This window comes from Camelina sativa, chromosome 11 (genome assembly GCF_000633955.1).
Source record: "Camelina sativa cultivar DH55 chromosome 11, Cs, whole genome shotgun sequence".
In the NCBI taxonomy this organism is placed as follows: domain Eukaryota; kingdom Viridiplantae; phylum Streptophyta; class Magnoliopsida; order Brassicales; family Brassicaceae; genus Camelina; species Camelina sativa.
In genome coordinates, this window is record NC_025695.1 from 41,818,274 (window position 1) to 41,840,161 (window position 21,888).

Consider the following 21,888-nt stretch of genomic DNA (forward strand, 5'->3'; position numbering starts at 1 on the left):
AAATCCATTTATTATAACATAGTAAATAACGAAATCAATTCATGACTTCACAAGTTCAATCAAACTCTGTTCAAACTTATCAATATAACCATCAGCAAAACCAGACTCAGCCAAAACACATCTCCACTTGTCATGATTCTTCCTCACTTTCTCACCGACCTCACTACCTTCCTCCATCACACTCTTCACAGCATTCTCGAGGCTCCGCCGCGAGAACCACCCATTCTCTTCCCTCTCCACCTCAACCGCCACCTCCATCTCCTCCGTCATCAGCCTCGCGTTCAATATCTGTTCTCCGTGCTGCGGAACCAAAACGATCTGACAATCACTCATCAAAGACTCCCACATCGAACCAAACCCGCAGTGGCTAACAAAACAACCCACTGAAGGATGGTCTAACACCAACGGTTGCTGAATCCAACCTCCGAACACAATGCCACGTCCTTGAACCCTCTCCTCGAATCCTTCCGGTAACGCTTCCTCGACGGTTGATACACCCGTAGGAGGCTTAATTGCAATCAGAAACGGTAAACCGGTTGATTCTAGCCCTAAACAGAGTTCTTGAAACTGATCTATCTTGTCTACAACGGGTTGGCTACCGAAAGCGCAGAACACAACCGAACTAGGATTGAATTTGGTTAGCCACTCTGCCCATCGCGACTCTAAAGAGGGCTGATTAGGTTTGGATCCAGGGAGTACCGGTCCAGTTAGGTAAACCGGTTTGTTGTATTGGCTACTAATGTAATCGCAGAATTTGCCTTCCGTCTCACGACAAGTCCTTATAGCTATCGCGTCGCAGTTTCTCATCGTGGTAACTTTCACGTCAAAGAAACAAGCAGTCCCCTCACGCTTCCTCCACATGAAGTTTAGGGTTTTTGCTTCATGCGCACGCAAGACTACTTTCGAAGACGGGTAACCTAGAGGGGTCTTAGCTAACTCCTCCCCTGACATTTCCTTCCCGTCAATGACTTCACGCTCAGCGGCAGGGACGAGAGACAGCGCGATTGCCGCAGCACTCACTATGTTGAAGCAAACAGTTTTAGCACCCACTGGTTTAGCAACTTCCGGTATCCAATGGGCAGTATCGAAGAAAACCAAGTCAGGCTTGATTTTATGGAAAATGGTCTCGACCTCTGGCCGGGTTTGGTTCATTGCAACTCTAAGCAGATAAGTCAATAAGTAGGGGACGTCAGAGTTGGTTTCGGCACCGGGAGGGAGCCCTTTGACCTGAGGGATGGCGATGGTGTGGAAAGTGATGAGATTCGGGAACAGATTAAGAGGTTCGAGTTGGGTTAGTGCTTTCTTGGGAAGCAAGAAAACAATCTTGTGACCTTTCTCTGCGAGCTTGTTGGAGAGGTGGAGAAAAGGAGTCATATGACCAAAGGCTAGCCATGGATACATCACAATGCTCATGCTTGACGAACCATTTGATCCAAAATCACCCATATTCTTCTTTGGGTTCTGTCTTGTACTATTCTTTAATTACCGGAAATATTGTTTGTTAGTCTTTTTCCTTCTTTTGTTTAATTTCTGAGATGTGTCTTTTGGAAGTATAAAAAGGCACAAACCCGTTAAACGGATTGGTGAGTGTGGCTCGTGGTGAATAGTGTGTCGCTATTTGGGGAACCAAATGACCGGGCAAGTGTAACCTCCCGTGTAAGTGCAACTGTGCAACACGTGATGGTATCGTAACATGCATCAACAAAAAGAGTAATAGACAAAACCGGATATCATGTGGTCAGTCATGGGCCTGCATGAATCAGCCACCAATTATTGATAGATCATATTTAAATTCGTTACCTTTACTAATCCCACAGTCAACGTCAGGACTTGAGTTACATTTGCAAAGTATAACACTTCAGGTGTTTTAAACGGACGATTAATTCTACGAGTGTAACTCTTGGAATAAATTTAACGTTTTCTTTCCACGTATTAACCATATAAATAGTTTGTTTCATGCTTGTAATGATCCTCAAACCATCCCAATTAAACAATCGACTCTTTTTTTATTAAAAACATAAACATAAAATATCACAATAGCTACCATGGAAGGTAAGATCTAAGCGCTTCTCTCCACGATTCTTGTAGTGGCTTTGTGTGCCACTACTTTAGTGAGGCCGGGCCTTGCTCAACTCCATATTATTCCTGGGTTTCTTCTCCCGACTCCCCAATTGATCTCACAAAATGTTGGTCGTCGATTCCTAGCATTCAAGGTTGCGAAATCGAAATCTTCAAATCGGCTTTAACTGGTAAGTTTGAAAATGTTGGACGGACATGCTGCAAGGCGTTTACCGAAATCGATGCAAAGTGTTGGCCCAAAATGTTTCCATTGAATCCTTTCTTCCCTCCTCTTCTTAAGGATGGTTGCTCTCGCATCAATGCAGCTGCTCCCACACTTGCAACATCTAATAAACTCTCTAATGTTCCTGGATTGTCTCTTTCTGGTTCTCCGGTTGATATCACAAAATGCTGGTCATCACTCTCTAGTGTCGAAGGTTGTGTAGCTGAGATATTCAAATCAGTATTCACAGGAAAGTTTGGTAATGTTGGACATATGTGTTGCAAAGCGTTTTCGGATGTAGACTCAAAGTGTTGGCCACATATGTTTCCGCTAAATCCGTTCTTCCCTCCTCTTCTCAAAGATAGTTGCTCTCGCATCGAAGCAACTGCTCCTACACACAAGTGAAGTAGCTATGGGACCATCATTCGTAAAAAAAAAGAAAAAAATAGGTTCATTATATAGCTTACTAGAAAAAGTCCCATGCAATGTTAAAATGAACGTAATAAAATATGGTTAGTTATTTTTAAATATATTCAATAATAATTAACATTAATATTAGAATAGAATATATTAACTCTAAACAAAAAATCTATTATACTTTATGAATAATTATCTATAATTAAATTTTCGTATTAAAATTTATCTAGTATATCAAAAGAAACAAAGTACAGTATTGATACACAAAATAAGCATTCTAAACAACATTTACTTTTGCCCAAAAAAAATATCATTTACTAATTTCAAAACGTAAAGAAGATACGAAATACCTTGTGTCTCTTCTAGAAGAGGATGAGTCATGTCATGTGCCTTACACCTTATTCATCTAGTTTTTTCATATATGCTCTAAAACTTTGACTTTACTTATTCATTTCAAAATCTACAAAAGTCACATAAAAGAAAAAAAGTTAAGATATTTAAGTTATATAAAAATTGATATTACAAAATTTTAAAATTTATGTGAGAGGTAGAATATGATGTTTGATGAGAATTTGTCTTCCGATTTGTAGAAAAATTTGTGGTATCAATATATCATTAGTATCATGGGAGGTTTTCAGTTTTTTTTTTGGGTCAAACATCATGGGAGCTAGTTATGGTTACATTTCAAAGAATAAATATGCCATACATTTTCTTTGTGTTTTTTTTTCTTCTCATTTTTTGTAAAATAGAAATTGTATGGAATTAATACATTAAAGTGTATTAATATGTTGATAGTTTTTTTAAAATTTGTTTGACAAACATCGTGGTAGTTACATTTTAAAGAATTAATATTAAATAAATTGTGATAATTATTATTATTATTATTAATGAAAAACAAAATATCATTATTGTTTAATATCTTGAAATTATATAAGAATAAAATTGTCTTTAGTTTTAAAATTATAAAACAAATATTTTATTTTTGAATTACTGAAAAATTATTGAAAATTACAATGTTATGGTAATTATACACGATATTGATAAATGATACCTCATAAGTAATATATTTACTTACAAAATATGCTGTCCAATTGTAACTCCCGCAAACCAAATGGACGGCTGTAGGGTGGGTGTCGATTAACACCATAGGTGTGTCGGTCGACACCAACAATTTCTGGTTCGGTTGATTCAGTTTATATCGTCAGTTTGAAACTGTTTGGAATTTGGGAAAGACATCGTGGTATTTAAGGAGAAGGTCAACTTTGGGAGTTTGTTTAGCCTCCTTGTCGTTCTAGAGAGAATAGGAGAGAAAAGGAGAAAGTCCCTGAATGATTCTTGAGAGTTCCTGAAGGTTCTTCTGAAGGTTTTTAGGCTTGTATTGGTGTGTTCTGAGCGCTAGAAGGGAGATCTGAACGTGGAGTGACGTTTGGATCTTGATGTTCTTCGTTATTTTCTTTCTAAATCAAGGTGAGTGTGTGACCATGGCTTATTTAAGCGATTGGATGTGTGTTTTGTGTGTGTTTTTGGTGTTTGATTGCTTGTTTGTCTATTTGTGCGTGGTTGTCGTGGTGGTTGTGGCATGTTGAGGTCGGATTCGGTGTCATGGAGCCGAGAGGATTCAGAGGCGATCGTGTTCAGCGAAGCTCTGCACGACTGCATCGAGCGATGTAAAGAAAGCGTCGATCGATGCAAAGAGTGCGTCGATCGATGCAGTTAGGAATTCACGAGGTTTAGTCGATCGATACGAGGAGTGCATCGGTCGATGCAGCTAGGGATTTGGAGGTTGCATTGGTCGGCGTAAGGGGTGCGTCAGTCGATACAAAGATGTTGCATCGGTTGACGCAAAGAGTGCATTGGTCGAGGCAAGGTCCCAGAGTTACGCATATGTTCAGAATTGTTCCGTTTGCTTGTTTTCGTGCATTGATTGTGTTTGTATTTTCGTTTGTGTGTATATCTTAGTAGATTGGAAGATCGCCTCACTGAGTATTTGTGATAATACTCACACATCTCAATTGTTGTTTGTGGTGTGCAGGTATGTCACATGGAATCATGGCGATAAGGAGGAGGATGATCTAGAGTCTCGGTTATTGTGTTGTGGTTATGTTTATATGTTGTTGGAACTTTGTATAAATGTATGCTAGGTTGTTGGATAGAATGGTTAGGAATGATATCGTGTTGATATTTTACTGGAGTTGGTTATGAGTTATGTTTCCGTTGTGCATGTTATTGGATATTGGTTTATTATTGGTGCTATGGTTGGTTAGTAATGTTTATGTGGTTGGTTTAATTAAGTAGTATGGGATGCTTGATTGATACAAAAAAAACATGGGTCGTGTTGTTTAACCAATAAAACATAAATTATATTGCAATTAATACATCAAAGTGTATTAAAATGATGAGTGTGTTATGAATAATAGATTGATGTCCATTATAAGGCCCATCTTCTAGAAGTTTCTAGAATTACTTATAAACTAGGTTTACTTTGTCATCAAGCAAAACCCTCTCTTTGTACTGCTATATAAAGGACCTTTCATTCATTGGAATAAGACACCAATAGCTTCCTCCTCTTATATCTATCTATAACACGTTATCAGCACACTCTTTGAAGCTAAAAGTCATGTCAAAACTTACGAGCCTTGAATTTGGAGCTTTTGACATCAGTGGAGACAACTACTTGGCATGGGCAGTAGATGCTGAAATTTATTTAGATTCAAAGGATCTCCTTGACACCATCAAAGAAGAAATCAAACTCAAATCAAGGACAAGTCCAAAGCTATGATTTTCCTTCGTCATCACCTCCATGAGGATCTCAAGAATGAATACTTGAGTGTGAAAGACCCACAAATCCTTTGGAATGATCTAAAGGAAAGGTATGATCATCAAAAGACTATGATTTTACCTAAGGCTCACTATGATTGGACTCACCTGAAATTACAAGACTTCAAGTCTGTAAGTGAGTACAACTCAGCTTTGTTCAAAATAACTTCCAAATTGGAATTATGTGGAGAGAAAGTTATGGATGCAGATAAGTTGGAGAAGCCATTTTCCACTTTTCATGCTAATAACATTGTCATGCATACACAGGACCGTGAGAAGGGATTCATGAAGTATTCCCAACTCATTTCTTGTCTCCTTTTGGCTGAGAAACAAAACAATCTGTTGTTGAAAAATCATGGACTACGCCCATTTGGTCCTGCTCCATTCCCTGAAGAGAATGTGACATCCTATGATAAGACCAATAATAATGGTCAAGGTCGTGGTCGTGGACGTGGATACGGTCAAGGCTGTGGCCGTGGGGTTCAGTTTAAGAACCACTCTCACCAGAAGTGGGAAAACAAAGGTGGTAACAAACAAGAAAAATCAACATATCCGAATATATGTTACTGTAGTGGAGAAAAACTGAGCTAGATTTATTCAACCTTGTCTCTTATTTTATTGTCTTTGGCTTTTAGTTATTTGGATTTCAGATTTATTTTTATTATATGCATTTATGTATATTGAGACATGGTTAAAGTTGATTTATTAAGATATTTATTTATTTATGAATTTCTATTTATATTTTAATTAAGTAATACTTATATCAGATTAATTTATTTTTGTTTATTTATTTGAAGAACAATGAATGGTGGAGATTTATGCTTGGCCGACAATGCAACTAGTCATACCATTTTAGAAAATAGGAGTTATTTCTCCTCTTTAACAATGAAAGAAGCAAGTGTAAGTACCGTAACTGGTAGTGCAAAGATAATTGAATGCTCTAGAATAGCTAATGTATCATTGCCTATGGGAACACAATTAAAAATTGTTGATGCATTATACTCTCCTAAGTCTCAAAGAAACTTATTAAGTTTTTAAAGATATCCGCAGAAATGGATACCATATTGAGACAATGAGCAAAGGTAGCATTGAATACCTTCAAATCACATATTGTGGAAAGACTGCCTGCATTTTCCACTGGGCTTTACTATACTACAATTAATATAATTGAAGCAAATGCTATAGTAACTAGAAGTCCACAAAATATTTAAAAGTTTGGCATGAACAGTTAGGTCACCCCATCACAACAATGATGCAAAAGATAATAACGAATTCATGTGGTCATTCATTGAAAAACCCGAAGATTATTCCTAATGATTTTTCATGTATTGTTTGTTCACAAGGCAAGTTGATTATACGACCTTCGCCAGCAAAGATAAATTTTGAACAAGTTAATTTTCAGGAACGCATACAAGGAGATATATGTGAGCTGATTCACCCATCATGTGGAACCTTTAGGTACTTTATGGTCTTAATTGACGCATCTAGTCGATGGTCACATGTATCCTTGTTATCAACTCGAAACCTAGCATTTGCAAGATTACTTGCCCAGTTGGTTACCCTACGAGCACACTTTCCAGATTTTCCTTTGAAGACAATCCGTCTTGATAATGCTGGTGAATTCACATCTCAAGCTTTTAATGACTATTGAATGTCTATTGGGATAAGTGTTGAACATCTTGTAGCACATGTTCACACACAAAATTGCTTAGTAGAATCACTAATCAAGCGTCTTCAGCTGATTGCTAGACCATTACTAATGAAATCAAAACTCCCTATATCTGCTTGGGGACATGCTATATTACATGCGGCAGAACTGATTAACATCATACCAACAAGTCATCATAAGTTCTCCCCACTACAATTAGTTCTGGGTCAGGAACCAAATATTTTCCATCTTAAATTTTTTAGATGTGTTGTATATGTTCCAATTGCTCCACCACAACAAACTAAGATGGGACTTCAAAAGAGGTTGGGAAATATGTTGGATTTGATTCTCCATCAATAATAAAGTATCTAGAGCCATCCACAGAGGATTTATTCAAGGCTCAATTCGCAGACTGTCATTTTAATGAGTCTGTTTTTCCAACATCAGGGGGAGAAAATAAACAGCTGGAAAAATATATAAATTGGAATCAATTGTCATTGGTTTATCTTGATCCTCAGACTAAAGAGCATGAATTAAAAATCCAAAAGATAATTCATTTACATAGTTTAGCAAATCAATTGCTAGACACGTTTACTGGCCCAAAAAGTGTAATCAAATCATATATACCAACTATAAATGCTCCAATAAAAATAAATATCCCAGAAGGACAAAATCAAACTGCTAATGAGTCTAAGACACATTTTAAAGTATGAGATTATGAAAAGTTTATTTTATTATATAAAAATAATGATATACACAGAAAATGTTAGTTGAATAAAAAGAATTATAGAATTTACAAACTTATGTGAGGTTTGAGATATGAGGGTTATTGAGATGTGTGTCTTTCTTCTTATAAGGAAAATTGGAGTTAGAAGCCTATTATAAATTCATTATTTAATTGGGTAGTTAATGCACTAATCCTTATATCAATTTATATTTGTAAAGAGTTACATAAGCTATATGAGAGTTATAAAATGTAATAAATATGTGAAGTGATCTTAGTGCAGTGGCAGGAGGTAAGTCCATTTGTAGAAGGCACAGTCACACCAGGGATCGAGTCCCGCTTCCTACGAATGTAGGAATTTGGCTAATGGGCCGGCCAGTTGTGGCCCAATGGTTGACAAAAAAAAATGTAATAAATACATATTAATAGATTTTAATATTTATTATGTTTCTAATTGTTATTTGTCATTTATTACAATATTAATAATACTATAGAAGATACAAAAGTGTCAACATATGACATAACTAAATAATTTCAATAAAATGAAATTTAGTACCTTAGAGATGTATATGATTATTAATATGAGAGTTACAATATATGTAATAGAATTTGAAATTTAGTAAAATATCTGAGAAGGTTCACCAAAAATAAATTAATTAGTTGCATTAAGTATAATTTTTTTAATTAATATAACTATAAATATATGATAGGAATTTCAAAGTAATCAAATTAATACGAGAGTTACAAAATATGTGGTAGAATATGAAATTTAATAAAATATGTGAGAAGGTTCATAAATACTTACATTTATTATTTTTTCTCAAATATAAATTTTAATGTAACTAATAATATCTGATAGGAATTTCAAACAAAACATATTATATATCTATTATAATAAAGAAATAAAGGAAAAGAGAAATAAAAGAGAAAATTATTATTTTAGACAATATGCTACACAAATTAAAAAATATGTTGAACATCTTGTAATGTATAATATCAAATTATATTTTGTTGTAAATACAAATATAAATAAAATAATGTATGTCATATAAAGTTAATTGAAAAAATATACTAAAAATATTAAAGAAAAACTGACACATATTGCAAGAAGAGAGTGTCAAATGGCAACTTCTTAGAAAAAAAAAATTCATTATTTTGGACAATATACTACACAAATTAAAAAAAACATCTTATAATGTATAATATCAAATTAGATTTTGTCTTAAATATAAATATAAATAAAATAATGTATGTCATATAAAATTAATTGAAAAATACACTAAATATATGAAAGAGAAAATAACACATGTTACAAGAAAATAGTGTCAAATGGCAACTTCTTAGAGCTTGTCAAAAGAGAACATTACTTTATTATATAAGATTAGAGAAAAACTTAAAGAAATAGTAAGATTTATCACTATATGCTTCTCTTTTACATAACTCCTATTTATAGTGGGAGGAGACAAAGACAAGTATAGAAAGGTTGGTAACAATTGGTCAACAAGTGTTACATGCATTTTATTAGGAGAGTCTGTTGTTGTGATGGACTGAATGAAGAGGAACATTTGTTGCGATGGATATTCACATTAATTTTATAACACATGTAAACTTTTTATCTCTGTTTTACAAAATGGAAAATTTATAAATCAATAATTGGTACAAAATTTTCTTCCATTTTCATATTAAAGAAATACAAGAACTTTTAGGAGTGTGTTATTCAACTAAGGAATTTAGGAGTGGAGTATTAAATTAAGGCATTTTAAGGAAGAGATTTTAGAAGTGGTTTCTCTTATTATATATATTGCATCGAAAACACAAAAATATACCTATTCTTCTACTTATTATAAAATTTTTATCAAGATGAACTATAACAGAGATCCATTAGATCCGGCTATGATCATAACAAAGAAGTTATCAAAGACCGATGTTGTTCGTAATGTGGTATTACCGAAAGCACAAGTGGAGTCTGTCCTCACGAGGATGAAAATAAATGTTTTGCAAAACGGTTTTCTAGTGGAAAAAGATGTTACAGATAAAGATTTGCTAAGCGGTGTTCAAGTGGAAGTCTATGACGTAATGGAAAACGATTCGTACAAGGTTATTTCGGGTCTGGTTGGAGTGATATGAAGCATTCGTTAGATCTCAAAGAAGACGATTTTCTGAAGCTCTACTGGGATCAATTTGAAAAGATATTCATTGTTCTCAAGTTTCAATACAGTGAATTGCAAGTAATGATTCCAGTTTAACTTGCTTGCATCAAATGACAACTTCTTAGAACTTGTCAAAAAAGAACCTTACAATATTATATAAGATATTTCCAAAATTCATCAATTTTCCCTATTCCAAATGTTGCCTTGTTGGCTGTTAGTTTTATTTTCTATAATAATAACAAATTTAAGTTTCTGGCTTAATCTCACAACTTTAATCTATAATTATAAAACTCTATATATATTACGGCTATGTTGCCTTGACGGCCAATGATAAAAGAGTACGATCTTATTCTGTAGATCCTATTCAAGCAAGGTCGCGACCAAAAAAAAAAAGAAACTCTACCAAGCAAATATATACAATTACAAAAAAACTAATGAGGTATTTAGGTATATATTTGCAAACGAAATTAACATTTTTTTTAACATCTTATTAAAAATAAAATAATAAACATTATAGTTAAGATGGGGATTATTTGCTCGTTGAATCCCATTTATCTATTCGTGGGTGATATTTCGTACTCGATGTAATGAAAATGTCTTCGTTGAATCCATGACTGACTTTTTTTTTTTAGTTTTTCCAAGACTTGCTAAATAAATGGGTTCTTAGACGTTTTAATTGTTGTTAATTATGTTTCTTGGACTAACAATATACTTTTAAAAAAGAAAACAAACCAAAAGACCCTAATTTTGATTGCATTAACGCTAGAGAGCTTCTTCAGTTACTTGCTGTGCACTCTATTGTCGCAAGAAGCTGACATAAAATTTTAAAATCGTAGGTTATTGTAAAAGAGACTAAACAATATTAGTTTTTTAAATTCAAATTATTCAACTTCCTACTCATACTATACACTTCATCTGTGGTGCTTTTTGAAGAGCATGGTAATATAAATCTAACGTTACTGGTAGTAGACACACACACTGCGCTAGAGAATTACAGTTAGAACTTAGAACTAAAGATTTGATGGAGGGTTTACTTCTTTTGTTAAATAAACCTTTCGAAAAATAGGCGTATGCCACTTAGCGCAGAGAAGACACGGTATTCTTTAGTAAAAGGCGAAAGAATAGTTCGCTTTGTCTTCACTGCACGGCTCCGTGAATCATAGTAACTAGCTCTTGCGTCTTCATTTATACTCCAGTTCACTCACTGTTACTGAGTATTCCAACCGATGTGGGATAATTAATTCAGTATGAAACAAAATGTCAATGGGTTAATTTAGCCAGCCGTATATAGGGCCATAGCTCGTTTATTTGTAAGCCCATCACAAATTTGGAACAGCTAGGCGATTTCTTTGAACCGGAGATTTCATCCCAAGTCTAAACCGAATGGTTATCTGGTTAAACCGCCGGTTCTGATCTCCAACGAGCATACATAATCAGGTTTTTTGGGAACGTCGAATCACATGCTTGAATCGTTTTGATTTTGAGTGAATTTTTTTTGTCGTCTTCATTCTATAATTGATCACTATACAACAGATTGCGCCATGGAAGCTCGGAAAGGCCCTCTCTTTCTATAAACCCAGGTGCTTAATTTTATCGCTTTTCCAACTTTGAGTTCTTCTAAGTGACTCATTCGTTAACTAATCTTCATCATTTCCTCTAGTAGGCTATGAGTAGTGTTATTGGAGCATTGGTCAAGTAATAAAACATTGAAAAATGTAAGTTGATCTCGTCGCATATGACTCCTTTTCTCTAGATTTTCCTTTGAAAGGTATATAAAAAAAAGAAGCTTTCTTGTTTTAACGCAGACTTGGTGTCTTGAAATGGTAAATAGGACTATTTCTTTGTTTACTTCGTAGCTGCAAGAAAGGGTTTCCATTTTCTATTGACTTGTTGTGTATCAAACAAATTCTTGAATTGATTTATGTTGTTTTTGCTCTTTGTTCTTTTGTAAAAATCTTCATTCTTTCTCCTTAAATGGCCAACTCAATCATGTTCCTTTCATATGTCCTGAGTCTCCCTTTCGTTGTTGATTCGGTTAGCTTTAGGTTCACTAGTTTTCGTCCAGGTGATCCTGAGAATGTGGTATACCATGGAGATGCAATGCCCGATGGGGCAGTGAATTTCAACGACGTGGAATATATAGCTCGCGTTGGTTGGGTTACTTATGATGAGAAGGTGCCTATCTGGAATCCTAGAACTGGTACTACTACAGATTTCAATACCAGTTTCTCTTTTAGGATTGATACACGTAACCTTACGAGTTATGGTCATGGGATCTGCTTCTTTCTTGCTCCCGTGGGAACTCAGTTCCCTGTAAACTCTGCTGGTGGTTTCTTGGGTCTTTTTACTCGAATCGATGATTACACATCTTCGTTTCCGCTTGTTCATATCGAATTTGACTCGTTCAGTAATCAAGAATGGGATCCTACCACTGTTGGATCTCATGTGGGGATCAATACTAACTCGCTTGTTTCGTCTAACTACACATCTTGGAATGTAAGCTCACACAGCCAAGATTTTGGTCATGCAAAGATTTCTTATGCTCTGTTACTAAGAACTTGAGTGTGTCTTGGGCTTATGAATTAACCTCTGATCCTCGGGAGAGTGTTGGCATTTCTTAGATCATTGATCTTGCAAAGGTTTTACCACCACATGTTATGGTTGGTTTCTCAGCGGCTACTGGAGCAAACACAGAGGGACATAGACTTTTATCATGGGAGTTTAGCTCAAGTTTGGATATTGAGAAAGCCTCTATCAGGAAAGGACTAATAGTTGGCGTTTCGGTTTCTGGATTTGTTTTTCTGACCTCTTTGGTCATTGTTCTTGTCGTTTGGTTGCAGAAGCAAAGAAAGAGAAAAGCAAAAGAGGTACAAGACTTGGTATTGTTAAACGAAGACCTTGAACGAGAAGCAGGACCACGGAGGTTTGTTTTTAAGGATCTTTTTTTAGCAACCAACAGGTTCTCAGCCCAGAGAAAGCTGGGTGAAGGAGGCTTTGGAACAGTTTATAGAGGGTACTTGAACGAAATTGATATGATGGTTGCAGTGAAGAAATTGTCTGGTGGTTCCAAGCAGGGAAAAAAAGAGTTTGTAACTGAAGTTAAGATCATTAGCAAACTACGACATCGGAACCTGGTGCAACTCATCGGTTGGTGTAATGAAAAAGATGAGTATTTGCTGATATATAAGTTCATGCCAAATGGCAGCTTGGACACTCATCTCTTTGGGAAAAGACCCCATCTCTCATGGGACATAAGATACAAGATAGCTCTCGGTCTAGCTTCTGCGCTTCTTTATCTTCACGAGGAGGGAGACAGGTGTGTATTGCACAGGGACATCAAGGCAAGCAATATCATGTTGGACATCAATTTCAATGTAAAATTAGGTGACTTTGGGCTGGCTCGATTGATGGACCATGAACTAGGTTCCCATACAACAGGGCTAGCAGGAACATTTGGGTACATGGCTCCAGAATACGTGATGGATGGAAGGGCGAGCAAGGAATCTGATATCTATAGCTTTGGCATTGGTATACTAGAGATTGTCACGGGGAGAAAGTCTGTTGATCATTCACAAGAAAGCACTGAGAGTGAGATGAGTCTTGTGGAGAGAGTGTGGGATTTATATGGAAGACAAGAACTTGTGTCAGCCATTGATAAGAAACTTGGTGAGGATTTCGATAAGGAACAAACCGAATGTTTGTTGGTCGTGGGGTTATGGTGTGGCCATCCTGATAGAAACTCGAGGCCTTCTATAAAACAAGCGATCCAAGTACTGAACTTGGAGTCACCATTGCCTCAGCTTCCCCGAAAGATGCCCTCTGCCACGTTTCACATCTCACCTTCTTCTTCTCTCTTACTTAGCTCAAGTATAGTATCTGCCACCACGTCCTCGAGAAGTCAAGTTGCTCGGGAGCTGAAGATGAGAGATGAGGCAGATCTTGGTGGCCTTTGCGGTTCTTAAACTTGATTGTAATCCTATATCACATAATTTATAAAGATGTATGGGTGTATATGTGGACATGTGAACGACAAGTTAACCATATGGTCTGGTTTTACATGATTTCTATTATATGATTATATATGGGGTTTGGAGGGTTTAGAATTTAAGGTTCAATGGTTGGTTGAGTCGCTTTTACATTACAACACCACATAGCGTCAAAACAATACATATGATATAGTTAAACTATGCACAACAATTAGAGCATATCCAAATTAGTTGAGCTAGAATATGAAATCCAAAACAAATAGAAAAATAAAAATAAAAATAATAGATGGAAGTATGGAACCAAGCTACACTGGAATCATTACTTGCATTACATTGTACTGAAAATTGAGAACAATGAATTCATTTTCTAATTGATCCCAGTAGAGCTTCAAAATATGGCTTTCCTCTGGCTTCGCCCCGTTCTTCAAAAGTTGACATGATCTAGATAATTTCTATTTTGTAACTTGAGAAGAAAGCTTTATGGAAATTATGCAACATGAAAATTTTAACTTCCATTTAAATTCTCATATATTTCGAGTTTCGACCAATCTACTTTATATACATCTCGTTGTATTATTTCTGTATATGCCAAATCTGTGTAAAATGGAAAAAAATAATTATTCCTTATCGCCTTATCGGCATTGAGAGAAAGCTCCGATAGGTCAACAGTATTTACAATAAAATATAACTAGCCCAAAATAATTCAACTCAATATGTATAACGTTTTATCTAGACTATGTTCATACGAGTGGTGCCAATCTTGCAGAAGGACCACGTACAGAAAAACAAATTTGCATCGTAGGTTAGGCTTTGGGATGTTTTTAAAGACTTTCTTCCCTATCAGTATCTGATACATATAATCATCTGATATAATGAAATCAATGCTTTTAAAACGTTTCACATTATGGTTCAAAAGCTCAAACACAATTTAATACACAACATTGCAGCTTTTAAATTGGTTATATATACGAGTCAAATGGGGATTATTTTAATTAAATTTAACTAAAATGCTGAAGTCAATGGAGTATATATATAAACTTTGCTGTTGTGATATATAAACGTTACAGCATTTAGTCCTTGAATACACCTTAAATAACTACAATTTTAACAGTCAACATAGTAAATTCTATATGTAAACCGTTCCATGTCTTTTGTAATTTAATTTCAAAAGTTGACATAGCGGAGAAATCTTAAAATGTAACTCTTGTAATAAATAATAATGAGTTAGTATACATTTAACTTGAGTTACTCTATAAATTTGTTTGTTTCTTTTGATAACCAAACCATCACAATCAAACAATTCACTCTTAAAACAAGAAAACAGTAAGTGCAATGGAAGCTAGAAATCCAAAGGTTAGCTATGTTAAACATACTTTTAACATGAACCACGAGAACCACAAGATCTTAAACATCTATATTAATCACATAATAGAATTATAAAGGAGGTTAAAGTAATACTTCCACTCATTGTAGAAATGATGCTTCCTTGAATGGTTTCTTCTTCTTCAATGGCTTAAAAACTTGAAAAGAAACTCTTAGATGATCTTTAGGTGGAAGATAAGGTTTCTCCCCGCTTTCCTATAAACTCTTTTCTTTATGTGTTGTTTTTGTTCTTGTGATGATTTGTGATGGAGCAAACCATCTATTTATAGGAGGGAAGAGAACCTTACTCCTCATAAGGGTTTTGTCTTATGATTTAATCTCAACCATCCATCATAGTAGAGATGAAGAGAGTGGTGACAAGTGTGAGGACAAATATCTAGCATTGTTTCAAACACAACATGCAACTTCACACTTGTCCTCTTATAACCTTTAGCATGATATGTAACTTAGTACTTGTCCTTATAAGCATAAACATGACATGTATCTTAACACCTGTCCTTTTGGTTTCCAAATGATTAAATACAAAATATAACAAACTCAATTAAATAACCTACTAACTATAAGACCACATATATTGGTAAGAAATTATTATTTTCTTACAAGCTAGCCGAGGTCCAGGCCATACCTTAACTACATTCCATCCTTGGTATATTGTGTTGATTCTTGCAAAATCGTGGTATATGAAGAAAAAGTTAGGGAGATCCAGGAAGGTGGTATTCGACTGGTTCAATGGTGGTCAAGAGTCTGCTTCATGTTTCCTTATTGCTATAGATAGTCGAGTTTCACCTCCCGGGATCTTCCATTCTTCCTAATTCATTTTTCATCATCCTATCGCCTTCACTCAACGCTTAGTTGAGGCCACAACCAATGCAGCCGCTATAACAGGTTGTAGATTTCTTCATCGACATTAACACTTTATTACTTTAACAGGTTAACGTTGATATTTTACAAAAAAATAGTGCTATTGCAACAATATTTTTGCAATGATGGTATTCGTTAAAATTTTGCAATAAATTTTGATATATTTTTGCAATGATGAATGCACGTCAGAATTTCATTACAAGTTTATTGCAAAATAACAACAAAAGTTTTTGTTGCATTTTTCCGTTGCAAATTAGCAATATTATTACGACATGCGAAGATGTCTTGCAAAATTTACAATAAATATTTAACGATTTTGAGTTGTGATTATTTTGCAAGGAAATTTTAGTATATACATGTGACAAAATATGTGACATATTTGCCACTGTAATTACAACAATTTATAACTCTTTTGCAACATATATATATATATATATATTTTGAATGGACTTCAATGTTACATCTTCTTAAATCAATTAACTCTTTTGTTAGTTTCAATAACAATTGTAGGAGGTAAACTAATATATAAATATATCAATTATTCCTTTTGCTTATACTTGGAAAATTATAAAGTGTTACTAAATTTTTTTATATATATATATATATTCATGTTATTTAAGGTATTAAATGGTATGAATAAAATGAATAGACATGAAACAAGCTTCGGATGGATTTTAATTAGAAAGAATTACTTAAATGTTATCCCAAAGTTGGTTTATTACTCATATTTATAAATCTTTTGAAAACTACTCAAATGTTTAGTGCTCTAGCGGTAATTACAATTTATCCTTTGAGTTTTGTTTTTCGATTTTGAGTAAAAAAATAAAATAAAAAATACACATCACCAAATTAAAATACACTTTATTTTTTATTTTACAGGTCACTAAACTGTTTTTTTTCCATAATCCACATTTCCTGTTCATAACCAAAAAAAAAGAAAAAACCTCTCTCTCGTCGAGTACTCTCTGATTCTCTCTCCACCTTCATGCCCTAAATCTCTTTGTTAATCTCCAAATCCCAGTTTATCATTTCTCCTTTTGCTCTGATTTTCTCTCTTCTCTCTTCTCTCTTCTTTCACTCTCCCTCTCCAAATCCCAAATCCTAGTTCGTCATCCTCAAAGCGAAACCAGGTCTCCCAGTTTCGACACAATATTTTTCCCCCAAATCAGAATCGGATCTAGGTCTCCATTTGCGGACGAGTAAATCAGTAGCAAGCAGTGTGCTGCCAATAGCTTTGGATCTTTGATAGTAATGGCTGGATCTACCTTTTGGTATGCTCCTTAATTTGTCTCAGGAGCAGAGGAGGATATGGCGCAATTGATTGATATGATGATGCTCGGAGGCGGAGGAGGAGGCGGGCTGGCGTTGTTTACTTTTGGGGTTTGAAACTTTTTTATTTTATTTTTAGGGTTTTCAATTTTGGCTCTTACAGATTAACTGACTGTCTTCTAATATCTATTTGCAGGTCGTGGGTTTGAATAATAACGAAACGATGTAATTCAGACTTTAGGGATTTTATTAGGGTTTAAATATTTGGCTTGAGGATTTTTTTAGTGTTTATATTTTTTGGACTCTTGTTAATTAACGTTGATGGTTTCTTCTATGTTGTGCAGATCTGCAATGGTTTGAACTTTGAAGGTGTAGAAGAAGAAGACACTTAACGCTTAAGGTGATTTCGTTTCGATAATCCTTAGTGTAGTGTAGTAGACTGAGATATTTTGCTTTTGTTTCTTCTTCGTCTTACTGTTTTAAATCTTTATGGATCGGATTGGATGGACTTTGCTTATTGACTCTGTTTTGTTTACTCCACAGAAACGATGAATATTTGCTTAACTTTCTTCTAATGTTTGGAAGAATATGTTCCGTGGCTGAAGGGTATGTTTTGTTAAGCTGATCGTTTAGGTCAATTGAGGTTAGTTTCATCGATCTGCTTTCATATTTTTGCAATTAACCGACAAGTCTTCTAATGGCGGCTTTAGCAAAGACAACTTTAGTTACAAATACGAGAGCTGTATTTCATAGCTTCCATCATTGACCACCTGCTTTTTTTACATATTTTTTCATCATATGAATATTGAGAATCCTGGTGGAACAGCCATATTCATATCAGCGTTTTGTTCTTTTTCTCTCAGCTCATCATTTGTTTGTTTGTGTAAATCACTTAAAAATTACTTAATTTTTCTTTTTCAGCCTGTCTTGGTGTACATGTCTAAGGTGGATGGGAAGTTCCACTTCAGTCCTATTAGCGTCAACTAAGTGAAGACTGAGATTTTGGTTCACTTTCGGCACCATATCCTCCGCCTCCTTTGGATCAATAATTGCACCATATCCTCCTATGCTCTTCGAATCTAGGTCTCCCTTTTGGTTTTGGTATGCTCCTAAGTCTGCATTGGTTCAGAGTTCAGTATCCTGAAGATTATCAAGGCCTGTCATATGAGGACCTTAAGGAATTCAAGCAGACTAGATATGGTAATAAAAGTTGTGTGCCAATTGTCAAAAAAAGAAAAAGACTATTAGTTGTGTGCCTATACAACATTAGTTTAACTTTTTACGGTAGGGATCCTAAATTGCCTCTATATATCATCATCATCATGCTAGTTGTGCTTGTATAGAGTATGTATAAAACTATAAATTAATTAAGAAACACAGCTTATACAAATTGCCATCCTTCTATATAATATTGAATTGAGGCCATATGATATATATCTCTGTGAATTGAGGCGATATGATACACATTAAATTGAGGCCATATGATAATATTGATAAATATTAAATAAAAATATATGTTATGGTTGAGTTATGTACTTTGTACGGCTGAGTTATGTATTTCGTACGGTTTCGTTTGGTCTTTCGCATAATAAATTTATAAAAAGTGTTGTTGGGGAAACTAAACAATAATTATATGTCTGATTAGATCCACGCGCGAAATAAATTTATAAAGTTAGTTTTTTTACAATATATTATACAAAATAATCAAAAAATTAAACTCAAAATTCGAATAAAAAATAAAAAATTCCGACAAAATAACTAAGTGATGGATGAATTATTGATTTATACGGCTAACTTATGAAATATTTGTAAATTTATATTATTATAACTCAATATTTAAATGTACAATTGAAATATGAATATTACAATTATTATAACCAATAAAAAGTAATAATTATAGAAAAAGATTGATTTTTACACATTCTGGTGACAATGTGTTAAACATACAACACATGACATTTAGGGGTTAGGGTTGGAGTTTAGGGTTTGAGTTGTAGGGTTCAGATGAGTAACATTATTTTTTTTTTGGTTTTGGTTCTAATGTGTTTTAATGTGTTTGGTTTAAGGTGGTAATATGGATATACTAATATTATTACCATTTGAATATTTTTTAAAAAAATCAAAAAAAATTTTGGTTATTTCTGGTTATGGGTCGATTAGATTAATATATAACCATAAATAATTCAAAATATATTGTAATTAAGTAGATTAGCCTAATATAACCGAAAGTAAGCCGAATATAACCGAAATTAACCAAACATACCACTTCAAAAATACCAAATTGGAAAAATTATTTTTTCGATTCGGTTCGGTTTGGTCGGTTATTTAGTCATTCTAATTTGAGGGTTGGCTGAGTTATGGTAAAGTTATGGCTGAGTTATGAAACAAATATATTAATTTATTATATATCTTCTCGAGAATACAAAAAGTGTTGTTGGGGAGACGCAAACAATAATTATGTTTATTGTTAAGAACCACACGCGTAATAAATGAGATTTTAGCGATTTTTTATTTAAAAATAATTCAAAATTTGAATTTGAATTTAATTTTGTTTTTTTAATAAAAGTATTTCTCAAACAATTGACTGATATGGCTGAGTTATCGACATAAACGGCTGACTTATGAAATATTTGTAAATTAGAATTATTATAACTCAAAATTAAAATATAGAATGAAAAATGAATATTACAATCATTATAAGCAATAAAAAGTAATAATTATAGACAAAGATTGATTTTTACAGTCTGATCAAAATGTGTAAAACATTCAAAACATGACATTTAGGGATTAGGGTTAGGGTTAGAGTTTGAGGTTTAGGGTTCATATTTTTAATATTTTGGGTTTTAATATAACAGTTTGGTTTTGGTTATATTGTGTTTGGTTTAATGTGGTAATTTGGATATACTAATATGATAACCATTTGAAAATTTAAAATATTTTGAAATTACTTTTCGGTTATTTCCGGTTATGGGTCGGTTAGATGAATATATAACCATAAATAATCCAAATGTTATCCAAATTAGGTCGATTAACTTAATATAACCGATAGCAAGCCAAATATAACCGTAATTAACCTAAAATAATGAAAAAATTGTTTCCGGTTCGGTTTGGTTTGGTTGGTTATTTAGTCATTCTAATTTGAGGGTTGACTGAGTTATAGTAAAGTTATGGCTGAGTTATCGTTTAGGGTCTTCTCAATAATATGAAAACATATTCTTCTTTCTTTCCTAGGTCTTTTATTCTGTCAGATTCCTAATAAGTATTAAAACGTATCTTGATGTCACAAAAAGTGTTGTTAGGGAAACGCGAAAATCACTAATTTTGTGTCTGCTCAAATCCACACGCATAATAAATTCATAAAGTGAGTTTTTTATCACAAAATATTATTGCAAATAATTAAATAATTATTATTCGAATTTATAATTTTATTTTTCTAAAAGTATTTCTCCAAAAATTGAATATTAAAATTATTATAACTCAAAATTTAAATTTAGAATGGAAATATGTCTATTATTCCCGGTTTGGTTCGGTTTGGTCGGTTTAGGGTCTTCTCAATAATATATAAACGTATTCTTCTTTCTTTCCTGGGTCTTTAATTATGTCAGATTCCTAATAAGTATTAAAAAGTCTTTCGATGTCACAAAAAGTATTGTTAGGGAAGCGCGAAAAATCACTAATTTTGTGCATGCTCAAATCCACACGCATAATAAATTCATAAAGTGAGCTTTTTATCACAAGATATTATTGCAAATAATTAAATAATTATTATTCGAATTTAGAATTTTATTTTTCTAAAACTATTTCTCCAACAATTGAATATTAAAATTATTATAACTCAAAATTGAAATTTAGAATGGAAATATGTCTATTATTAGGTTAATTGATAGTTTCCCGCCAAAATATCGCTTTACGACTAAGTTATAATCATTACAGAAAAATGAAAGGTCATGTGACAGCTGAGTTATAGTGAGTTATGGCTGAGTTATCATAAGAAACAATCTGAAAGTAAATGAATGATATATATGACTTTACGGCTAAGTTATAATATTTACGGAAAAACGAAAGGTCATGTGACGGCTGAGTTATAGTGAGTTATGGCTGAGTTATCACAAGAAACAATTTGAAAGTAAATGAATGATATATATGACTTGACGGCTGAGTTATAATATTTACATGAAAACGAAAGGTCTCATCGATTTATGTTACGGCTGAGTTATAGTGTTTTATGGCTGAGTTATCACAAGAAACAATATGAAAGTAAATGGCTGATATATATGACTTTACGGCTGAGTTATAATATTTACGGGAAAACGAAAGGTCTCGTCGATTCATGTGACGACTGAGTTATAGTG

The 21,888-nt window shown here is 33.8% G+C and overlaps 1 protein-coding gene, 1 long non-coding RNA gene and 2 pseudogenes across 3 annotated transcripts; 3 read left to right on the forward strand and 1 right to left on the reverse strand.

Moving 5' to 3' along the window:
* On the reverse strand, positions 40 to 1,491 carry LOC104725924 (anthocyanidin 3-O-glucoside 2'''-O-xylosyltransferase). The gene has a single exon (XM_019232477.1). It carries the CDS (start codon positions 1,444 to 1,446, stop codon positions 40 to 42), a length of 1,407 nt encoding a protein of 468 aa, XP_019088022.1. The 5' UTR covers positions 1,447 to 1,491.
* On the forward strand, positions 2,046 to 2,686 carry LOC104725925 (annotated as a pseudogene).
* On the forward strand, positions 12,012 to 13,999 carry LOC104728870 (annotated as a pseudogene).
* Positions 17,177 to 18,926, forward strand: LOC104725926. 2 transcript variants are annotated; one of them, XR_757983.2, is made up of 5 exons: positions 17,177 to 17,647; positions 17,733 to 17,761; positions 17,881 to 17,936; positions 18,080 to 18,179; positions 18,458 to 18,926. It is a non-coding gene; the product is annotated as an uncharacterized LOC104725926 (long non-coding RNA). The 2 variants fall into 2 exon arrangements; XR_757982.2 differs by having other exon boundaries at positions 17,881 to 18,179.